This window comes from Phacochoerus africanus, chromosome 10, assembly GCF_016906955.1.
Source record: "Phacochoerus africanus isolate WHEZ1 chromosome 10, ROS_Pafr_v1, whole genome shotgun sequence".
Lineage (NCBI taxonomy): Eukaryota > Metazoa > Chordata > Mammalia > Artiodactyla > Suidae > Phacochoerus > Phacochoerus africanus.
The window spans coordinates 3,557,408-3,577,481 of record NC_062553.1 but is presented as its reverse complement, the minus strand read 5'-3'; the positions used below and the strand labels follow the sequence as shown (position 1 = coordinate 3,577,481).

Below are 20,074 nucleotides of genomic sequence, written 5' to 3'. Positions count from 1 at the left end.
CCAGAGCTAAATGCAGGCCTTGACCACATGTGGTGACGAGGGCTGAGGACCTGCTCACACAGCCGCGAGAATGAAGGAACAAATGAGTGACCCGGCCGGTGGCCCCTTGGTGCTCAGAGGCTGGCCTCTCTGCACTAGAGGACTGAGTCTGGGGATTTGGGTCTGGCTGATCCCCCGGGGGGGACCCCCCCTTCTGGCCTGGCCCAGGGAGCCCCGCAGTCAGAGCTCACGGCCCCTCCTCCCCGCGGGGCAGAGACCCAGGCTAGCCGAACTCCCCGCTGCGGCTTCCGCCACCCCTGAGTGTGGTGCGTCCTCGGGGCCCCAGAGCAGAGCGTTTCCTGAAATCATCAAAATGAGGTGAAAATGGGCGGTTTCCGTTCTTTTTCCATTCTCTGTGCTGACCTCCCAAATGGTTTGTTGCTCGCACATGTTTCGGGATGGCGTTCGCTCCGCTCTGGGAGGATCTGCTCAGCGCCCCGATCCTTCTCCCTGCAGAGTCCTCCTTGGGCGGATCTGATGGTCACCACACGGTGCCAGGGCCGTGTCCCCCGCTTCCCCGCTGGCGTCTCCCCTCTCCCCTGCGCCAGCCTCTGGGGCGAGTGTGTGGGTGGGCCAGCTGCCCACACAGCGCTGTCTACACATGCAGCCCGTCTTTCCTGGCTCAGCACTTAATTACCTGGCGTTTTGCTCACTCTTTCTCATCACCGGTCTTGTCCCCAGGGCTCTATTGCAGGCAGCGTCTTTCCCCAGGCTTCGTGGGGCAGGCGTTTGCAAGGACGCTGGTTGCAGATGGAGTCAGCCAGGGTCTCTGTTCTCAAAGGGCTCACAGGTTGCTGGAGAAAAGACGCATACACGACGAATTCTGTGCCATGGCTCCCGCCTCACCCAGCAGAGCCGAGCTCATTCCTGGCCCTCCGAGCTCCTCTCCGCCTCTCCCCCCCTCCTCACCCACTGCAGCTGCCCCTGCACGCGGGCTCCTCCGAGCACACGCCAGCCTCAGGGCCTCCGCACCTGCCAGTCCCGCTCCCCGGCCGCCCTTCCTGCAGCCGGATGTCTGCCCGGATCTGCCTCCGCCTCCGCCTCCGGGCGCTGCACAGGGGTCACTTCTCAGTGTCCTCACTGCAGGCGCGTCCCTGACCTCCTGGCTGAGAACGGCCACCCGGACCCACCCCACGTGCCCCGTGTCCCGCTCCGTCTGTTTTCTCCATGGCGTTGACCCAGTTGGAATAACCACGTCCTGTTTGCTGACCATTTGTCTCCCCAGTGGACGAACGCGCGTTTGTCCATTTGTCCACTGTGGAACCCCGGCTTCTAGGATGGTGTCTGGCACGCAGTGGGCAGTCCGTGTGTGTGCAGTGTGTGTGTGCGTGTCGCCTTCTGTGCACTGTGGTGAGCATGGCAGACAGTCCTTTGTGGCATCAGCACACACCAGGCTTTCGGCCGATCAGTGCTCCAGGGGTTTCACGGTCGTGCGTGAGTGGCTTAGCTCCGTGTGCCCCTGGTGTGGGGGCCTCAGCGGGGCGGTGGTTTCCCCTGCACACACACCTCTGTGGCTGAGGGTGCCCGTGGGCCTGGGGCGCCGCCTGCATGATGGAAGAGTATCGCGGCACGTGCTCCGCGCCCTCGTCCACATGTGCAGATCCGAGGGTAGGTGGGGCAAGACTGAGTTGATTTTCCAAAATTAGCGCCCAGGAGGACCTTCCCAAGGAGGAGCCGGCGCCGGGTGGGGGGAATACGGCCCCGGCGCGGGCAGCGCCTCCCCAGGGACGGGGTGTCCACGCCAGGGCAGCGCCCCCACCTTCCTGAAGTAAAGACTGGCAAGTTTTTCTTTTTTTCGGTCTTTTTAGGGTGGCACCCCCGGCATATGGAGGTTCCCAGGCTAGGGGTCGAATCAGAGCTGTAGCTGCTGGCCTCCGCCAGAGCCACAGCACCGCGGGATCCGAGCCGAGTCTGCGACCTACACCACAGCTCACGGCAACGCCAGCTCCTTAACCCCCTGAACGAGGCCAGGGATTGAACCTGCATCTTCACGGATCCTAGTTGGGTTTGTTAACTGCTGAGCCACGACGGGAACTCTAGCCCGCACAACTTCTTAGCTGTGTTGGGAGCTCGGGCTTCAGAGTTACCGACAGATCTTTTTTTTTTTTTTTTTTTGAGCGTTGGTTTTTTAGAAAACGAGGGTGTCGTTGATCTACGGTGTTGTGTCAGTTGCTGCTGTCCAGCAAAGTGACGCAGTGCCACGTGTGCACACACTCTTTTCCTCGTACGGTCTCCCATCGGCTTCTCTCCCAGAGACGGAGTAAATGGATTGCGTCTGTGGGTGACGATGGAGTCTTTATGCTTTTCCTTTTCCTTCGCTTGCTCTTCTGAAAAGAGAGCCGTCCCCTCACTTTCTGCTGCTTCAGAATCCCTCCACGCCTTCCGCCCGTCCTCAAGATGCGTTCGGGGTGACTTGGCGCCATCCTGGGGGTATCGAGTCCCCTCCATCCCTCGTTCGTTCTCCTTTGTGTTCGTTTTCAGTCTGGGCAGCGGTGAGCTTGTGCCACTGTCAAGTTTAACGAGACCTTTTGAAGGACGAGTTCATTTCAGTGTGTGGGGTGGCCTCTGGACCCCACAAACTGTGTTAGGAGGCGAGGGTTTGTGGGGTCTGCAGGTGGGAGACGTGATGACGAGCAGGCGGAATGAGGGTAGGCGGGCGGCCTCCCTTCTCCCCTCCGTGCAGCGAGTTCCTTGAGCGAGGGTCCCTGAGGCTCCGTTGTCCGCAGGCCTCATACCTGTCCTTGGGTTGTGGGAGTGACGTGGCCCTGGTGACACACCACAGGTGCACGGTAGGGGCCGGTCCCCTCAGCTTTCTTCTCTTCTCTGAAGAGCTGGACCCGGGCTGGGCAGACAGTAGAGAGGCCGGAGCAGAGCACGGCCAGGGCAGGAGCGTGGAGCGGGCCTGGGCCTGGAGTCTGCAGAGGACAGGGTGTCCCCGGCCTGCAGCAGGGGACTCCGGCTACCCTGGGAGGCATGGCCCCTTGCTTTGCCCGCTTCTCCTTCTCAAGAAGAGACACGGCGGAGGCAGATGAGTCAGATGTCAGGGCACCTCGCATCCAGCCAGGGAGCTCTGGCCGGGATCACGTCGCCTGGAGTCAGGCTTAATTGCTGGGCTTCTTGGTGCCGTTTCTACTTTGATCTTTTTTTCCTCAGAACATTCTTCTGAGGGACCACAGCCCCGCCGAGGAGGGATGCTCAGCCAGCTCTGAAGTAGAGATGCGTGGGCCCCACCCCTCCCACAGGCGCCCCTGGGCCCCCCCATCTCCTCCTGCTTCCCTTCCCCTGGCCCCGCAGTTGCACAGCAGGTGGCGGACAGGGCTGGGGGCCAGGGGAACACTGTGACACACCCCTTCCCCTCGGGGGCTCAGCACATTTGAAGTTTCTGTCTTGCTCAGGTCGGTGGTTCAGAGCCGTGTTCAGCTGGTAGCTTCTACTGGTGGGTCAGGGACCAAGGCTCCCCGTGACTAAGGTCTTGGGGTCCTTCCGATGCCAGGTGGTGGGCAGTGGGGGGGGGGGAGGGGCTGGGCCTGGACATGCCCACATTCCATATCCCCCAGATGCAGCCACAGCCCCACACCCCGCCAGGGAGAACCGGCCCCTGGGCGGTGCCCCTGCTCACTGACCCCGTCCGCAGGCCCTCCACTAACCCGAGCTTCTGATCCACGATGTGAAAGGACTTAGGGCCCAGGCCCAGCAGGAAGTACAGCCGCTGGAGGGCAGCGTGGAGGGAGGGTAGGTGCCTGGGTGCTGTTATGGGCGGAGCCATGTCCCCACAAGTCCCCGAGGAAGCCCCCGACCCCCAGCACCTCAGAATGACTGCAGGTGCAGGTGCAGGTGGAGGTGGGCCATTAAAAAGTGGTGAAGGCAAGATGAGGTCACCAGGGGGTCCTGATCCAGTCCGACTGGATCTTTTATTTTTTTTTTTTTTGTCTTTTTGCCATTTCTTGTGCCGCTCCCGCGGCATATGGAGGTTCCCAGGCTAGGGGTCGAATCAGAGCTGTAGCCACCGGCCTACACCAGAGCCACAGCAACGCGGAATCTGAGCCGCGTCTGCGACCTACACCACAGCTCACGGCAACGCCGGATCGTTAACCCACTGAGCAAGGGCAGGGACCGAACCCGCAACCTCATGGTTCCTAGTCGGATTCGTTAACCACTGCGCCACGACGGGAACTCCCGACTGGATCTTTAAGAGGGACACCGACCCCATGAGGCCACAGGGAGAGGCCATCTGCAGGCCAGGGAGAGAGGCCTCAGGAGAAACGACGCTGCCCATGCCGTGACCTTGGACGTGCGGCCTCCCGAACTGCGCGAGGACCCGTGTCTGTCGCTCAGCTGCTTGGTGGCGGCGCACGCGCTCGCTCTGCCACACCTGGTCCGGGTAGTCGCTGTTGGGTCCCTCCGGCGGAGAGGGTGGTGGACTGACTGCTGGTGCTGCCGGCCCACAGGGGACAGAGCGGGTGGAGGGCGAGGCCGGAGGCAGGGAGTCCAGCGGGAGGCTGTTGTCTGACAAAGGAGGAGGAAGACCCAAGACCCTGTCCCCTGTGGCTGGGGCTCGGCCCCTGTCGCCAGAGGGCAGAGGGGCTGGTGCAGGGCCTCTGGGGGCCACTTCAGCCGCCCCCTGCTGCGGCCACTTCCCACGCTGACTCACAGTCCTGAGCTTGCCTTGGGGGGGGGGTGGCTTGTGGCCGGTCCCTGGCACCCCGCTCCCGCCCTGCGCCCCCCAAATGCTCCCTGAGTAGTATTGACCATGCCAGTCAGCCAGCGGGTTGCATGCCGGGCAGGTTCAGGTGCAGAGGTGGGAGTGGGGGGCACAGGCCTGTGGGCAGGGGGGTCCGGGCAGGGCACCCATGCTGGCGGAAGCTGTGGGCAGAGGACAAAGCCAGGGCCGGCTTGTCTGGAGCTGGAGGGAGAAGGAACTTCTGGAATGAAGGATGAAATTCTGATTTCTGGGGCGGGTGGGTGGCTGGTGGGCAGGCTCCAAGGGAGGGTACAGGAAGCAGGGGCCGGGGGGGGCTCCAGTCCTGCTGGGTCCGGGGGGAGCAGGGACAGGCCGTGACCACTGCGTTCCATTCTAAGGATGACGTGGTTGGCACAGAGGCACTGGATGGGGTCTTGACACTGTTGCCTGGAGACACTCTCGGGGGGGTGCTCCCGGGGCTGGGGGGTGTGCCATGGAGCTGCCCTGGTTCCCAGAAGCTTGTCCTGGGAAGGGGGTGCAGACGTGTTCTGTGCTGGGCCAGGGGTTGTTCCTGCAGACAGATCTCTGCTCAGGACGATGTGCAGAGCTGCTTGGAGGCCGGGGGTGGCCTGGTCCCTGGAGGGGTGTGGGCACAGCAGCAAGCAGCCAGGACAGATCTCGGGTTGGTGGGACAACAGGCAGAACCTGGATGCCGAGGGGCCTGGGCTGGGGGCCTTTCCAACACCCAGAGCCTGGACTTAGTTCTTTGACAAAGAAGGGGTCTGTCTGACCCCCACGCCCAGGGGACCAGAGCTGCTTTGGTGCCTGGGGAAGGGTGAAATGTCACGCCGTCCATCTCCTGGGTTTCAGCCCAGTTCTCAGGCGCCTGCTGTGTTTTGGGGACACTGAGGCTGGGGAGGCTGAAACCTGGCAGAGATCCCCAGGAGGGGGCAGAGCAGCTGGCTGCCCAAGTCTGAGCCCGATCGCCCTGCAGCCCCTTCTTTCCCGGCCCCAGCCGCTCTCAGAGCCAGACAAAGACAGCGCTGTGCTGGGACGATGCTCGCAGGCCCCGGGAGGGGATTCCGGAAGATTCCATGCACGACGCGCCTCCCCTTCACTTCCAAGCAGCCTGGAAGTTCTTTCCATAAGTAATTCATCCAGAAAAGAAGAAAAATAGCTCCTTGGCTGTGCACGACCTCCTGCGCCCTCTCTCAGACAGCTGCCTGGGGGGCCCCGGGCGGGGGGTGGGGGGGGCGTTTCCTCATGTCCTCGACGGGGACGTGGAGGCTCGGGGCCGAAATGCCTGTCCCGGCCACCCCGGCCACACGGGCCACCCCGGCCACCCTGGGATGCGGGCCTGGGCCTCGGGGCCTGGCTGTGGCCACTGCTCCCTCCAGGCTTTGCTCAGCTCCTTCCCTCTGCGCTGGGCTGTTCGTTGTTTCCGCATCTCCCTGGCAGGGAGGGAAGGCCGAGGGTGGGAGCTGGCAGACGCTCTGTGAGCACCCAGGGAGGATGGCAGAGCTTCAGCCAGGCCACGGGGGCAGGCGCGGAGCTGAGAGCAGGGTGTGTGTGCGTGCGTGTGCGTGTGTGTGTGTGTGCGCGTGCGTGTGCGTGTGTGTGCGTGTGTGTGCGTGTGCTGGCATGTATACTGTGGGGTATGAGCTTCTGCCTTTTGCTTCTCTCACAAGGCGTCTTTGGCTCCCCTTCAGCCCCTCTGCTCGTGCTGCTGGTGCAGTTAGGGCAGGTGGGCCCTGCTCAAGTCGGGGGGTCAGGGGACCTCCCCTCTGGCCTCTCCCACCCCCCAGGGGCGCTCCCTCCTCCCTGGCCCAGCCGGCCGCCCCTCACCAGGCTCCTTACGGGCTCAGGCTCCTGCTCCAGAGTTGAGGTGGATGCTTGGCTGGCCTCCGGGTGGGACCCCGCCCCCAGCTCACCTCTCCCTTCCTCTGCTGGCCCTGCCTGCTGGCGACCTTGGGCTCTGCCTGAGCAGCTTCCCCTGCTGATCACTTGTCACCTTTCTGGGGGCTCTTCTGACCCAAATACTTGGGGTTAATGGGTTTGAGCCCCACCTCCCTGGGCCATAGAGGCCAAAGGTGGGGCACTGGGTTCTGCATTTGGGGCGAACACCTGCTCTCCTCCTTGTTGGGCTTCTAGAACAACAACTTGGTCCTGGAGCAGTGGCGCGCTGCAGAGGGTGACAGAGTCGGGGTTTGCCCGCAGATGTGCGAGCAGCCTTGGGCCGGATCCGTCTCCGTCCCTGTCCCTAAAGGAGTCAGTTGGCCGCCCGCCCGCCCGGCTCCTCCCCGCCCCTGGCACATCTGGTCCTCACGTACCGCGTCCTCCCCTCCACTCTGTCCCTCCCTCCTGCCTCTCCAGGAGAAACCACAGACCCTGGCTGGCCTGTGCGGGCAGCTCTGTCCACACGCCCATGGCTCTGTGCCTTCTCCACCAAGGCCTTCTGGCCCCGACTCCTCCTGAGTCCAGGGTCCACTGTTCGCATGACCCTGTTTCTTCTTCTTTCTCAAGGCTCACCTGCTGGGCTCTGTTATGGAGCTTTTCTGGAGCCCCTGAGGAGCCCTCCCTCCCTCCGCTGCCTTCCGCCCCTGCTGGCTGGCCCTGTTCGCTGGGTGGTGGGTGTCTGGGTCCAGCACCCTGCCAGCCGTGAGGCTCTCGATGGCGCTTGGCAGGTCCTGCGTGCACGGCCATGAACTCCCATGAACTGTGGGTACTTTAGCTCCTGTGTGCGAATGTGCAGCAGCCCAGAGAGGCCAAGTGATTCGCCCAGGTGACCCAGCGACCTGGAGGCACATGGGTGATGGAGTTTAGGGCTCTGACTCTTGGCACCGGGGACTCAGGGATTCAGAACAGTTTTAGTGCATCTGAACACCACGCGAGGGCTTCGATCTTCCTGGCAGCCGAAGGTCGGGCCTCTTCCTCCTCTGAGGCGGGGTCAGGGGCCAGCTTGGACATCTCGTCACCTGGAGAGCAGAGGCGGAGGGGCTCTTTTCTGGAGCATCTGTAAATGGGAGCGTGAAGCAAGCCTTTCCTACAGGCTCGTGGCTTCTGGTTGCTGCTAAACGTTTTTGAGATACATTCCTCTTTTTGAATTCTTCTGAAATGGAGCCGCAAAGCTGTGGGAATTGAATTCCATCCAGTTGATGGTTACAATGCATCTTTGCTCCTCTTGGCTCTGGGCTGGGCTCCAAGGAGAGGCAGAGGCTCAGCCCCAGCTTGTGCAGATCCATTAAGGGCAGAGGGACAGAGCTGGGTAACTAGGCCCAGAGATCATCTGGGGAGCAGGGCCGGCATGGGTGGCTTGGGGGGCACCAGGCAGGCCGTTCCAAGGGCCAGCTTGTGCCCTCTCTGCAGCAGCTCTGCCAGCCTGGGTGTCCCCCTGACGTGCAGGCGAGGGAACGGGGCCTCCGGCAGGTGGCCGAATCGACCAAGAAATGATGGAAGGAGTTCCCGTTGTGGCTCAGCGGGTTGAGAACCTGACTAGTATCTGTGCTCAGTGGGTTAGTGATCTGGCATTGCCTCGAGCTGCAGCGTAGGTCGCAGATACAGCTTGGATCTGGTGTTGCTGTGACTGGTGCAGGCGGGCAGCTGTAGCTCTGATTAGACCCCTAGCCCAGGAACCTCCATATGTCTCAGGTGCGGCCATAAAAAGACTAAATAAGTAAATAAATGCATAAAAGAAACGGGAGTTCTCACATGTGGGTTTTCCACTCCGGGAAGTGGGGTAGGCTTCCTAGAGGGGCTTGAGGATGGGTGGATTTGGCAACTTGGAGGGGGGAGAGAGGCGTTGGCCGAGCAGAGAGAGCGTGGCTGGTGGCAGGACACCGGAGGCCAGAGGGATCTTGCTCTGAAGCGCTGACGGTTGTCCGGCCCCACCCCCAGCCCGGCCTCTGCTAAGCTGTGCACCTGCAGCCTTGCGTTTAATCTCAGCAACTCATGGAAATAGGTACAGTTGTCAGCCCATTTTAGAGACAGGGAAACTGAGTCACAGAGGGGCTAAGTCAATTGTCTGACGTCACACGGCTACTACGTGGTGGACTGGGGTTTGAATCCTGGCCTCCTGGCTCCAGAGCCTGAAGGAGGCAGGTGGTCAGCTCGGCGGGAGGCAGGGGTGCCTGGCCCTGTGTGTGGAGGTGACCTTTGCTGCAGTGCAGGTGGTGGGTGCGGGAGGAGGAAGGGCCTGGGGCATCCTTCCAGGACCAGCTTCCATTCCTGCCGCCAGGACATCGGAAGGCACCCCACCCCCGCCACCCCAGGCCTTAGCTGCTCATGGACAAAATGGGCCCTCACAAAGTGGGGATTCCAAAGCTTGGGGTTCCTTGAGGCAGATGTCAGGGCTGCCCCAAACCCTTGATTTGGACTCCAGATTTAACGTCACTTGGTTGTGTAAGCCCTGATGAAGCCGTGTGCACACCCTGACCCCTGGGCCCGGCCACCCTCCCCAGCTGCGGGGTGCCTCGTGTGTAGGGACCGTGCAAGAGAGCTTCCCCTGCCGTCCGCATGTGCATGTGTCTGAGCCCCCGGGGACGGTCCCTCTGCACACATGCATAGATTTCAGGCCCGAGTGTGTCTCAGGGGGTGGAGTCTGTCAGTGACGCACCTTTCTGGTCGGAATCAGGATCAGCCACGAAACAGGTGGCTGGGGAAGCAGCCAGAACACTGGCGGGACCCAGGCAGAGACACATGATCTTGGGAGCGGGCTTCCTATCTGAGTCGCCTGGCTTTAAAAGCCGAATTTATTACATAACCTTGCACGCAGATAAAGCACTTCTGTCCACCTTGTAAGCTGAGTCTTGCAAATAGATTTTATTTTAAAAATGGTTTGTGGGAGTTCCCGTTGTGGCTCAGTGGATTAAGAACCCGACCTAGTATACATAAAGACTCGGATTCGATCCCTGGCCTCACTTAGTGGGTTAAGGATCTGGCGTAGCTGCAAGCTGTGGCATAGGTTGCAGACGTGCCTCGGGTCTGGCGTTGCTGTGGCTGTGAGCTAGGCTGGCTGCTGCAGCTCTGATTTGACCCCTGGCCCAGGAACTTCCATATCCCTCACGTTTGGCCCAAAAAAAGAAAGAAAGAAAAAAAAAAAAAAAGGTTTGTGAACCACTGGACTAGAAACCTCTCAGAGACTTGAGCAGGCCCCAGTTCTTGAAGTGGAAGTTCACGGCCCCCTGGCTCATGGCAGGTCAGGGCCAAGGGCAGACAGAAGCTGGGTGGGTTGGGAGGGGTTGTCTTCCCTCCAGGGCTTCGACCTTCCATTGGGAGTGTGTCCTGCCCTGGACTGTGAAGATTTTAGGTGGTAAAGACGGATTTTAGAGGAAACCTTGGCAGCAAACCTACAAAGCGAAAGCTGTACATGGAAGCAGCCCTACGATCTGATACTGCAACCCTCGGCGTGAGCCAGAGAGCCGCGGTCTTTAAAACACGGCTTTATTGAAGTGTGATCGATAGGCAGTTAACGGTGCCTCTTTCAAGGGCACAGTTTGGTAAGGTTGCCCAGCTGGGTGCCCCTGTGAGACCACGGCCACATCAGGGGAGGATCCATCACCCCCTGGGTTTCCTCCTGCCCCCTATGACCCCGCCTGCTCCCCAGACAACCGCTGCTCCATCACTGGCCACCAGGTTGCTCTTCTCGACTGTTCTATCCCTGGAATCATATCACGACCCTCCCACCCGCAATTGTTCTGAGATTTATCCAGTTCGTCGTGTCTCCCAGCCGGGGGTTAGTTTCCTGCACCCCACTATTTGGACACCCCGCTGTCTGATGGACTCTTGGCTTGTTTCTAGTTTTTCGCCGCTGTGAATGCAGGTCTTTGCGGGGCGCTGTGCCTTCCTTCTCGTGGGCGAATGTCCAGGCACGGGTGGGATGGCTGAATCATGTTGAACTTTTGAAAAAGCTGTCACCTGTACCATGTGACATCTCCACCCGCGATGAGAAAGAGTGACAGCCCAGTTCTCACCATCCTCGCCTGCACTGGGTGTTGCTGTGTTTTTGATTTTAGCCGTTTTAGTAGGGCTGCGGTGGTTTCTGTCTCTGGTTCCCCATGACTGACGGTGTCCGAGACTCTTTCTGGGCTTTTGCTGTCTCTCGCTCTCTTCTTTGATGAGGTGTCTGCTAGACTCCTTTTAAGTTGCTGCTTTTGTCCTTGTTACTGTGTTTCAAGAGCTCTCCCTACGTGCATAGGCCTTTATCATATTCATGTGGGTGATCTGCAAATATCTCCTCCCAGTCTGCGCTTGTCTTTTTCCTTCTCGTCTCTTGAAGAGAACAGTGTCTTTTGAAAGACAGCGTCTTCCATGCTGAGGAAGCGCAGCCTGTCGGTTGTGTGCATTGTATTTTGTTGCTCTTTTATCCTTTGTACTTTTGGGGGCGTAACTAAAACATCTTATCCCCGCACTCGGGCTCCGATCCGTGCTCAGCTGGCGATTTGTCCACTCTGGCTGGTGGACTGCGGCCCTGTGCCCTGCCGGAGCTGGGGCGCCAGGTGGTTTTTCCCTGGATGGAGAGATGAGCCCTCGCCCCTCGCTCTCTTGGGCCCTCTGCCCGCTGTCTGCTCCCACCTCCTCCCCCTCCCATCTGTACCTGACTCACGTGCCAGCAAGATCCAGGCCTTCTTTGCTGGGTCTCACTCTCCCCAGCCTGGGCCACCATCCCTGGAGCTTGTGCTGCCGTGATGGCCGTGGGGTCTGTGGAGCTGGGTTACAAAGAGGGGGTCCCCACCCCTAACCTCAGGGAGCCCCTCTGTGCCCCTTGTCACAGCCTGTGGCCTGGCCGGGTCTTCCTATTTCCACGCAGCATCTGTCATCAGTCCTTTGCAGGAAGGACTTTCTTGAACTGAGCTTGTGTGCCCTGCATGGAGGAGCTCTTGAGCTGCCCCCCGCCCCCCACCCCAAGCCCTGGGCCCGCTTGAGAGACAGTGGGACCGTCATGTCTGCAGGCGCCACGGGAAGGTCGGCCAGCGGCCACGGCTTGGGTCCCACGCGGCCTCCTAGAGCCGGCCCAGCCACGGCCTCGCGGTGAAGCTCCCCCGAGGAGGGTGATGGATGTGAGCAGCTTCCTCCGCGGCCAGGAGCCTCCCTCCAGATGTCCTGGAAAGTTCCGGAAGCCCTGGGACCCCAGTGGAGCTGGATGCTGCCCAGAGTCCCCCGCCCCCCACGCGAGCCCATCTGACCTGCAGAAAAAGGCCTTTGGAGCTCCAAGCCCCGGGAGGGAGCAGGTGGGAAATCTTTGTGGGGGGGGGGGGCATTGGGAGAGACTGAAATGAGCTCCGCAGCCGTGGAGGAGCCTCTGTTTCCCATACGAACCATCTGAAGGGGAGCAGGGCGGGCTGTGCCTGGTGTGCTGGGAAGTGAAGTGACAGCGATTGTTCAGAGCAGCCACGTGTAGGGGAAGAAGCGTGGCCTGAGCAGGGTTCCCCCCAAGTTCATGTCCACCCAGAACCTGGGAGTGTGGCCTTTTTTAGCAACGGGGCCTTTGCAGACGTGATCCGGTCCAGAGAAGGTGATGCTGGAGCAGGTGGACCAGACCCAGGGACCAGGGTCTTTGAGGAGGTGATGCTGGAGCAGGTGGGCTGGTCTTTCTAAGAAGAGGAGATTGGGACACAGACACAGAGGCGAGGCCAGGTGGGTGGGGGCAGTGGCTGGAGGGATGCGGCCACAAGCCAAGGCACATCTGGGTCCTCCAGATGCCGGAAGGGTGCTTTCTCAGCACCTCCAGGTGGAGCTGGGCCCGGCCAGCTCCCTAACTGAGGACCGGCCTCTGGTGAGGAGACCCACCGGGTTGCTTTAAGCCCCTCGTTTGTGGTGTTTTAGCACCACAGCCTCGGGGAACTAGGATGGTGTCTACGCTGACAGCCCTGGGCTGGTGGCCTCCAGTTTCTGAGCCTCAGCTTCCTGAGGTTGGGGTCAGGACACCAGCCCCATCAGGCATCACAGGGTCAAGTGAGCTGCCCAGAGGGCGGGGCTGGTGCTCAGCCCAGGTGCTGTCCTGCCCTTGGACCTTCTGAGTTGCTGGAGGGGGAACAGATATCTGTGCGCCGGGCGCTCTGCCCTGCGCCCCCCGCCCCGGGACTGACGGCGCAGACCCTGCCCCCACTTGGCTGTCACACAGTCCAGGCGGACCCCATCAGGGGTCTTTTCCCTGCAACACGAAGCGTGTGCTGTGTAATTGGACATCTGAGACTCCAGCACTGGCGTCGGGTCCCCCGGGGTCTCCGGGCCTCCGGGCTGAGCAGGAACCAGCTACGCAGTAAATGCCTAGCACAGCTGGGCCTGGGGCTGGCCGACCCTCCCAGGCCTCATGCACAGGTGGTGCAGCCGGGCAGAGGGTGCCGTGGCCACCAGGCCTCCCTGTTATCTGTGGGTCCCCACTGTGTGAGGCGCCTGGGCTAGGGGAGGGCAGGACAGCTAATTTCACTCACAGAGCCATCTCGATGATGGGTTCCAGTTCAGACACGCTGACAGGGCACCTGCAGGTGGGAAGGCCATGGCGTAAACGTGGTTGGTTCAGATAAACCCTCCACGCAGCACCGTCTGGGTGGAGGCTCATCTGTCCTCCGTTCAGTGGTTGGAAAATCGTGAGGCACCTACTGTGTGCTGGGCTGGGAGCACAAAGGCAGAAGATACAGCTCCCCCCTGTTGCGGGAGACCGGAGGGGGGTGCACAGGTGAGGGAAATGCCCTCGGTCAGAGGGCAGAGGAGTGGAGCTTGGGAGGGTTTGCCCTGGCAGGGGGCTGGCTGGGGAAGGACCAGGAGGAAGAAGGCCTTGGGGACAGACAGAAAGACCCCTGTGGCCCAGGCCTGAGGTCACTAAGGGCAGCAGGCAAAACTGAACTGGACGTGGCATCTTCTGGGTGCTTGCTTGGCCTCACCATTCATTTGGAGCAGCCTCACCCCCGGCTTTGCTGCCTCCATGACATCCACGCTGTCCTGGGTGACGTTTCCAAAGACGGCTCTGGTGTAACAGACAAAGATGGTGTCACCCCTTGGCCCCAGGGCCTTCAGTGGCTCCCGGTGCTGCGGGATGGCGTCTGGGCCCACCCTGCTTTCAGGATGTCTCCCCCTCAGCCCCTCCCAGGCACCAGGCTCCCCGGAGCGCTCCCCCCAAGCCTGCCTCCAACGCAGTCTTCCCTTCGCCCGGAAGGCCATTCTTTTCCCCCTCAGTCCAGCAAATTCCGGCATCCCCTCCTCTGTGGGGTGTCCTGGGACCCCGCAGAGCCGGATCTTCTCCCTGGTCTCCAGAGACGAGTCCATACTTCTTTCCACGCAGCCGACACCTGGGCCAGCCCTGGCTCTCTGACTTCTCACCTGTCTGCCCAGCTGGACCTCAGCACGGCCTCGGGGTCTGTGCCCCGCCCCCCGATCATGTGCTGAAGCCCACCCGCCAGTGTGATGGTGTTTGGAGGTGGAGTCTGCGGGGGTGCCTACTTCATGGGAGTGGAGCCCCCGGGGATGGGATTAGTGCCCTCACAGAAGGGATCCTGGTGGGCTCCCCTGCCCCTTCCGCCAGGTGGGGACCCAGTGAGACGAAGGAAGCAGGCCCTGAGCAGATGGGAACCCCGGTCACAGACTCCCAGCCTCCAGAGCTGGCGAGAGGCAAAGGCTTGTTGTTGAAGCCGCACAGCGATGCTGTTTTTCTTCCTGCAGCTCAAGCGGACCACGACTCCCCCTCGAGAGCAGGCACAGCAGGATCTTCACCTCCTCCAGACCCCAGAGCCCACCCCACAGCGGGTGCTCAGGGCATGCAGGAGTGACACGCAGGGGACACGCATGGGTAGGGGCTGGGGTTCTGTCCAGGAAGATTCCAGAAACACAGGCAGAGGCTGGAGACCTCAGAGCCCCCCTCCCTTCAGGAGGTCCTTTCAGCTGCACTTTTTAAACCTGGAGTCTGTCTCCTTATGTAGCCACATGGTGCAGTGATGGGGTGACAGTGGCCAAGCCAGCCCCCCAGGTGAGAGGAGAGGCTGCAGAACAGGAGGCACGGCTTGGTACTTGGTATTTTCACGGCTCCTCCCTCTGGTGTTCCTAAGAAAGTTATGGATTTTCTTAGTGTGTCCTGATTAATCATTCGGAATGTTAGGTGGCGACGGAGCAGGCCCTGGAGATGTTGTCAGCCAACTGCAGCGTCGCCCGGCGCCGGGCGTGGAGGCCTGAGCGCCGGAGCTGTGCCCGGTCTCACTGCTTGCTCGCCTTCTTCCTCTCCTGCCCCCAACTGCGCACGGCCAGGGGCTTCCAGCCGGCTGCCCTGGGCTCAAACCTAGTCCCTGCCAGCGCCTGGCCGGGTGACCCCGGGGAGGCCAGTCTCCCATGTGTAACCACGACCAGGTCGTTTCGGGGTCACTGAGGTCATGCGTGTTAGGTGCGTGGAGTGTCGTAGGCACTCGGTACGTGCTCTTTCCATGTTCACTCGTGCCACTGCATCCTGGGCTCTGGCCGCGTGGACTCGCCGCGTGAGTCGCCTGCGTCAGAGCAGGAAGCACTCACCGCCTGGGTCAGGCCAAGGCTGGTGCTGCAGGAGGAGGGGACGTGACAGGAGCTCAAGGCCTGGGGGGGTGGGGGGCAGACGAGGAGGCTGGGGACTCCAAGGTCACATCGCCTCTCTCCCACCTGTCACTTTGCTCATGCCCCCCTTCCTTCCAGGAGGACCCTTCCCCTCGGTGTCATGGTAGTTTGTATTGACGCAGCTCAAACGCCCCCTCTCCCGGGAAGCCTTTCTTTCTGCTACTGAGGCGGACTCTCTCTCGCCTCTGAAGGCCCTCGGCTCGTCGTCTCCCTCCCTGCTCAGCCACTTCTGCCCTCTACTCTCTCGAGTCACGCTCGTAGCTTCTCCACCCAACAACTTCCCGCAGGCTTTGCTCCCCACCTCCCTGTCTTCCCCAGCACTGAGGAGCAGACTAGGCTAGGGACCCATCTGCCTGTCTATGCATTCATTCTTTCAATCATCTCTCCATTCATCCTCCATCCGGCATCCATCCACCCCTCCATCCAGCCAGCCATCGTCCAGCCATCATCCATCGTCCATCATACAGCCGTCATCCGTCCATCATCCACCCATCCATCTACCCAGTCATCTGTACATCCATCCATCCATCCATCCCCTGTCCATCCAGTCATCTCATCCCATTTGCCTGTCTATCCAGCCATCAATTTCACAGCAGTGAATTAAGCAGAAAAAACCTTGCCTTCGTGGAGCTGGCACTCTGGGGTGAGGGGACTGGCAGTGAAGAGATAAGCACAATAAATCTATAGTCAGTTACGTGGCAGGCGCCTAGGCTGGGAACTCTGGAAGGAGTTGGGGGGCAGGTGGGGGAGGGCGTGAGAGCAGGTGAGGATGGGAGCTGCAGGGCCAGGCAGGGGCAAGGGGCCTGAGGTCAGGAAGGAGTTCAGGTAGTGCTGTGACCTGTTGCGTTTTATTCCGAGCGTCTCAATTCTGGAAGCACCTGCACCACTTTGCACATGAGGAAAGAACACTCCAGAGAGGGCTCGGCAGGCCGGCCGAGGGGTGGCAGAGGCAGGACTCGAACCCACATCTCTAGAGCTCAGTCCAGCTGCCTTTCTCTTACACCAGATCTTCCAGGGGCTGGGCTGGGGGTGTTTCCCGGGAGCGCCTCGTCAGCTCCGGACAGCAGATAGAGACAGACACGGGTCAGCTGACTGTCCCTCCTCAGCCCACCTCCCAAGGCTGGCAACCCCAGGGACGGGAGGCAGTTTCATGGTCTAGTGTCTCCTTTGCTGGGCGTCTAAGTGTGTGTGTGCGGGAGCCTGGCAGTCTCGGTGGGGACAGCATGGAGCCTTCCCGCCCTTCTTTGTCCTTATTTGTGAGATTGAATTCCCAACGGGAGAGGAGTTTTGCTTGTGTTTGCCTCGAAGCCACAGTTGGGAGTAGAGAAGGCTGGTGGGACAGCACGCTGCGTAGAAGAAACTTCTAGCACAGGCTTGGAGGCAGGAACAGTGAATACATGTTCAGATAAGTGTCCAGACTGGCGTGAAGGACGCGGGCAGCACAGAGGCTGGTACTGCGATGTATGTACAGCAGCTGCCACTGTAACTCTGTTTCTTGAGCACCTACTCTGTGCCACATACTGGCTGGTCATCTTGCACATATATTTTGTTTCATCTCCAGGTGATCCTGATGTTAAATATTATCTACATTTTATAGACAGAGAACTGAAGATCAGGAGACGAGTCACCTTGGGTCATCCAGCTAGGAGGTGGCTGAGCTGAGTTCTGTCCCCCGGCCATCTGCTTCCAAGGCTATTTGGTGTATGGCCCCTTGTAGGATCAAGGCACTGTGCTGGGTGCCAGAAACCCAGTGGGGAACCCCCAGCCTGCCCTTGGGCCTGCAGACCTCATGTTGCAAGCTCTAGGGCCTGGCGTTGCTTCCCCGTGAGCACCTGCTAGGGAGTCAGACATGCCTGGACAGCCCCAGCTCTCCTGCTCACAGCTGTGTGAACTTGGGCAGCTCACGTTGCCTCTTTGATGGCTGATTTTGTATGTAAGACATTGATGGAAGCTACCCCTTGGGTCATGGGGAGGGTTCAAGGAGATAAACCAGCAGTTCAGTAATAGATGCGTAACTAGGACTTGGGTGCAGTTATTAAGCTGTTACCCACGGAGCTCCTCCTCCATGGCCAGAACATTCTTTTTTTTTGCCTCCAGTTGACTGAGGCAGAATTTACAATGGACCCTTTTAGGTGTACAATACTATACATTAAGAATTTTGGAGTTCCCGTCGTGGCGCAGTGGTTAACGAATCCGACTAGGAACCATGAGGTTGTGGGTTCGGTCCCTGCCCCTGCTCAGTGGGTTAACGATCCGGCGTTGCTGTGAGCTGTGGTGTAGGTTGCAGACGCAGCTCGGATCCCGCGTTGCTGTGGCTCTGGCGTAGGCCGGTGGCTACAGCTCCGATTCAACCCCTAGCCTGGGAACCTCCATGTGCCGCGGGAGCGGCCCAAGAAATAGCAACAACAACAACAAAAGACAAAAAAAAAAAAAGAATTTTGACAATCTTATATGGTCATGTCAACACCAATGCAATTAAGAAACCGAATGGGGCGTTCCCATCATGGCTCAGCAGAAACGAATCCAGCTAGAATCCAAGAGGATGCGGGTTTGATCCGTGGCCTCTCTCAGTGGGTTAAGGATCTGGCATTGCTATGAGCTGTGGTGTAGGTCACAGATGTGGCTCGGATCCTACAGTGCCGTGGCTGTGGCGTAGGCCGGCAGCTGTAGCTGCAATTCGACCCCTAGCCTGGGAATTTCCATATGCCACAAGTGAGGCCCTAAAAAGATGAAAAAAAAAAAGTTACCGAACGGTTCTGTTGCTGCCCCTCATTTCTTTGGGTGTCTGTAGTCAGTCCTCTTCTTTATTCCACCCCGTTCGTTATTCCAAAACAACTGCTAGGGGTTTTGCCTTTTCCAGATACCACGTAAGTGGAATCGCGTGGCAGGTGGTCCTTGCGCCTGGCTTCTCTCACTTCATGCGGTGCATTCGAGAGGCATCCATGTTTTTCCTTTTCGTCTCTAAGTGATGGCCCGTTGCACGAAAAGACCAGGGTCTGTGCCTTTCCACTCACCGTCTGGAGGGTTTCTTTGCTAAAAACGCTGTGCCTTGTGATTTTTGATGGTGTGCTAGACCTTGCTTGTGGACTGGAGGCAGACGCATTCTGCAGAAATGGGCCGCTCCCTCCTCCTCTGTCGGGCTGCTCGTGTGGACAGTTCAGGCCTTCTGGTTCGGAACGGAGCTAGGTTTGAGGGTCGTTGCTGAAGGACCAGCCTGGGCCCTCCGACTAACCTGGCTCGCATGGTATCTTCCAGCATTTAAAAAGCATGAACTTTAGCATAAAAATCTGGAATTCTGGCTTCTCTAGAAAAACCAAGAGATGGGCAGACCAAGTGTTAGGTAACTGGCCCTGTGCCATCCCAGGTCAGCATTCGGCCTGTGCTTTCTGCTCTGCTGCAGGACCCCGTGCTCCCTAATCTACCCTCCCACCCTGGTTCTTCTTTAAATTATCATCCTGTTCTCACAGACGGCCGAGGTGGTGGTGAATGAATTCAATTCTGTCTTTTACAAAAGCAGGGGAGGCATTCCTGTTACGCCTCAGCAGGTTATAAACCCAACTAGGATCCATGAGGATGCGGGTTCAATCCCTGGCCTTGCTCAGTGGGTTAAGGATCCGGCATGGCCATGAGTTGTATACACAGACCCGGCTTGGCCCTGGTGTTGCTGTGGCTGTGGTGTAGGCTGGTAGCCGCAGCTCCAATTCGAACCCTAGCCGGGAAGCTTCCGTATGCCACATGCATGGCCCCCAAAAGCAAAAGCAAAAAAAAAAAAAAGCCGGGGAACTAGATGCCTCACTTATACATCGATTTCCACCCCCATGGTTGGAATCAGAGCGATGATTCGAGAATTTCATGCTGGAGGTTTTAGAAGGCTCAGCCTCAGGGAGCCCTTGTTCCGTGTGGTGGCAGCTCGGGGAGGCGTCCGCTTTCTGGATTCCCTCCGGGCCAGCTGGGTGCAGAGCACAATTGATCACGTACCCTCTGCCATCCAAGCTGTGGGTTTCGCGGGGACACCGAGTCCCCACAGGAGAGGGGGCTTCTTACTCAGGTCTGGGAACAGTGAGCATGGAAAAGTCTAGGTCTTCCGCCTCCACCTGGGCTGTGTGGCCTTACCTGCTGGAAAGACTCACATCTGACAGTTTGTTTAGAGGGCGCAGCTTTCTGAGCCCGCTGCCAGATGGCTGGAGAGACAGCTGACAAACGCCAGACGGCTGCTCACGGGGAATCGAGAAACGCAAACACATCCACGCGTTCGCCTGAGCCGCTGTTTCAGGAAGGAGGGGCAGGGCCTATGGCTCTGTGGTCAGACTTACCCTGTCCAGCACGGAAGTGTCACTGTTACTAGCCCGTGGAGAGTTGGGAAAGGTCGGGGGCGGGCCGGGTGGGGTGATGGCCCCTGCCCCTGCTGGGCGGTCACCTCGAAGCTCCCGGTTCCTGCATTCCCCTCAGAGGGCGCAGAACCGAGTCCCTGCTGTCACCGAGGTGACATTCTAACGGGGGACACAACAGGGAGGCAGACAAGTCGGGAACAGGTCCCTTCACATGGAGGTAAGTGCCGTGGAGATCGAGGCACAGAGCCCGGAGCTGAAGAGGGACCGGCGGACCGGGGAGGGAGGGCTGCAGGGTTCCAGGCCCTGCGGGTCAGGCCCGGGCAGCAGCGGGGGCAGAGGTCCTGCGGCAGGAGCGTGCCCTGTGTGTGTTCACCTCCAGGGCATGGCCAGGGTGGGAAGGGGGCTCTCCATCCGTGTAAGGTGCTCGATGTATTCCCAGCGCACGAGGAGGCAG

General features: G+C 59.9%; 1 protein-coding gene across 4 annotated transcripts in view; it reads left to right on the top strand.

Annotated features, from left to right (window-relative positions):
- The window catches only part of SORCS2 (sortilin related VPS10 domain containing receptor 2), a 463,077-nt gene that overhangs the window by 95,487 nt on the left and 347,516 nt on the right, over window positions 1-20,074 (top strand). Inside the window, exon 1 of one of the 4 annotated variants that reach the window (XM_047798312.1) lies at window positions 19,635-19,837. The exons of the other annotated variants lie outside the window; for them this stretch is intronic. Within the exon in view, the coding sequence (XP_047654268.1) occupies window positions 19,832-19,837 (6 nt within the window). The 5' untranslated portion in view covers window positions 19,635-19,831. Of the gene's footprint in view, window positions 1-19,634; window positions 19,838-20,074 lie in introns of those variants that run through there. 4 annotated transcript variants of the gene reach the window in all.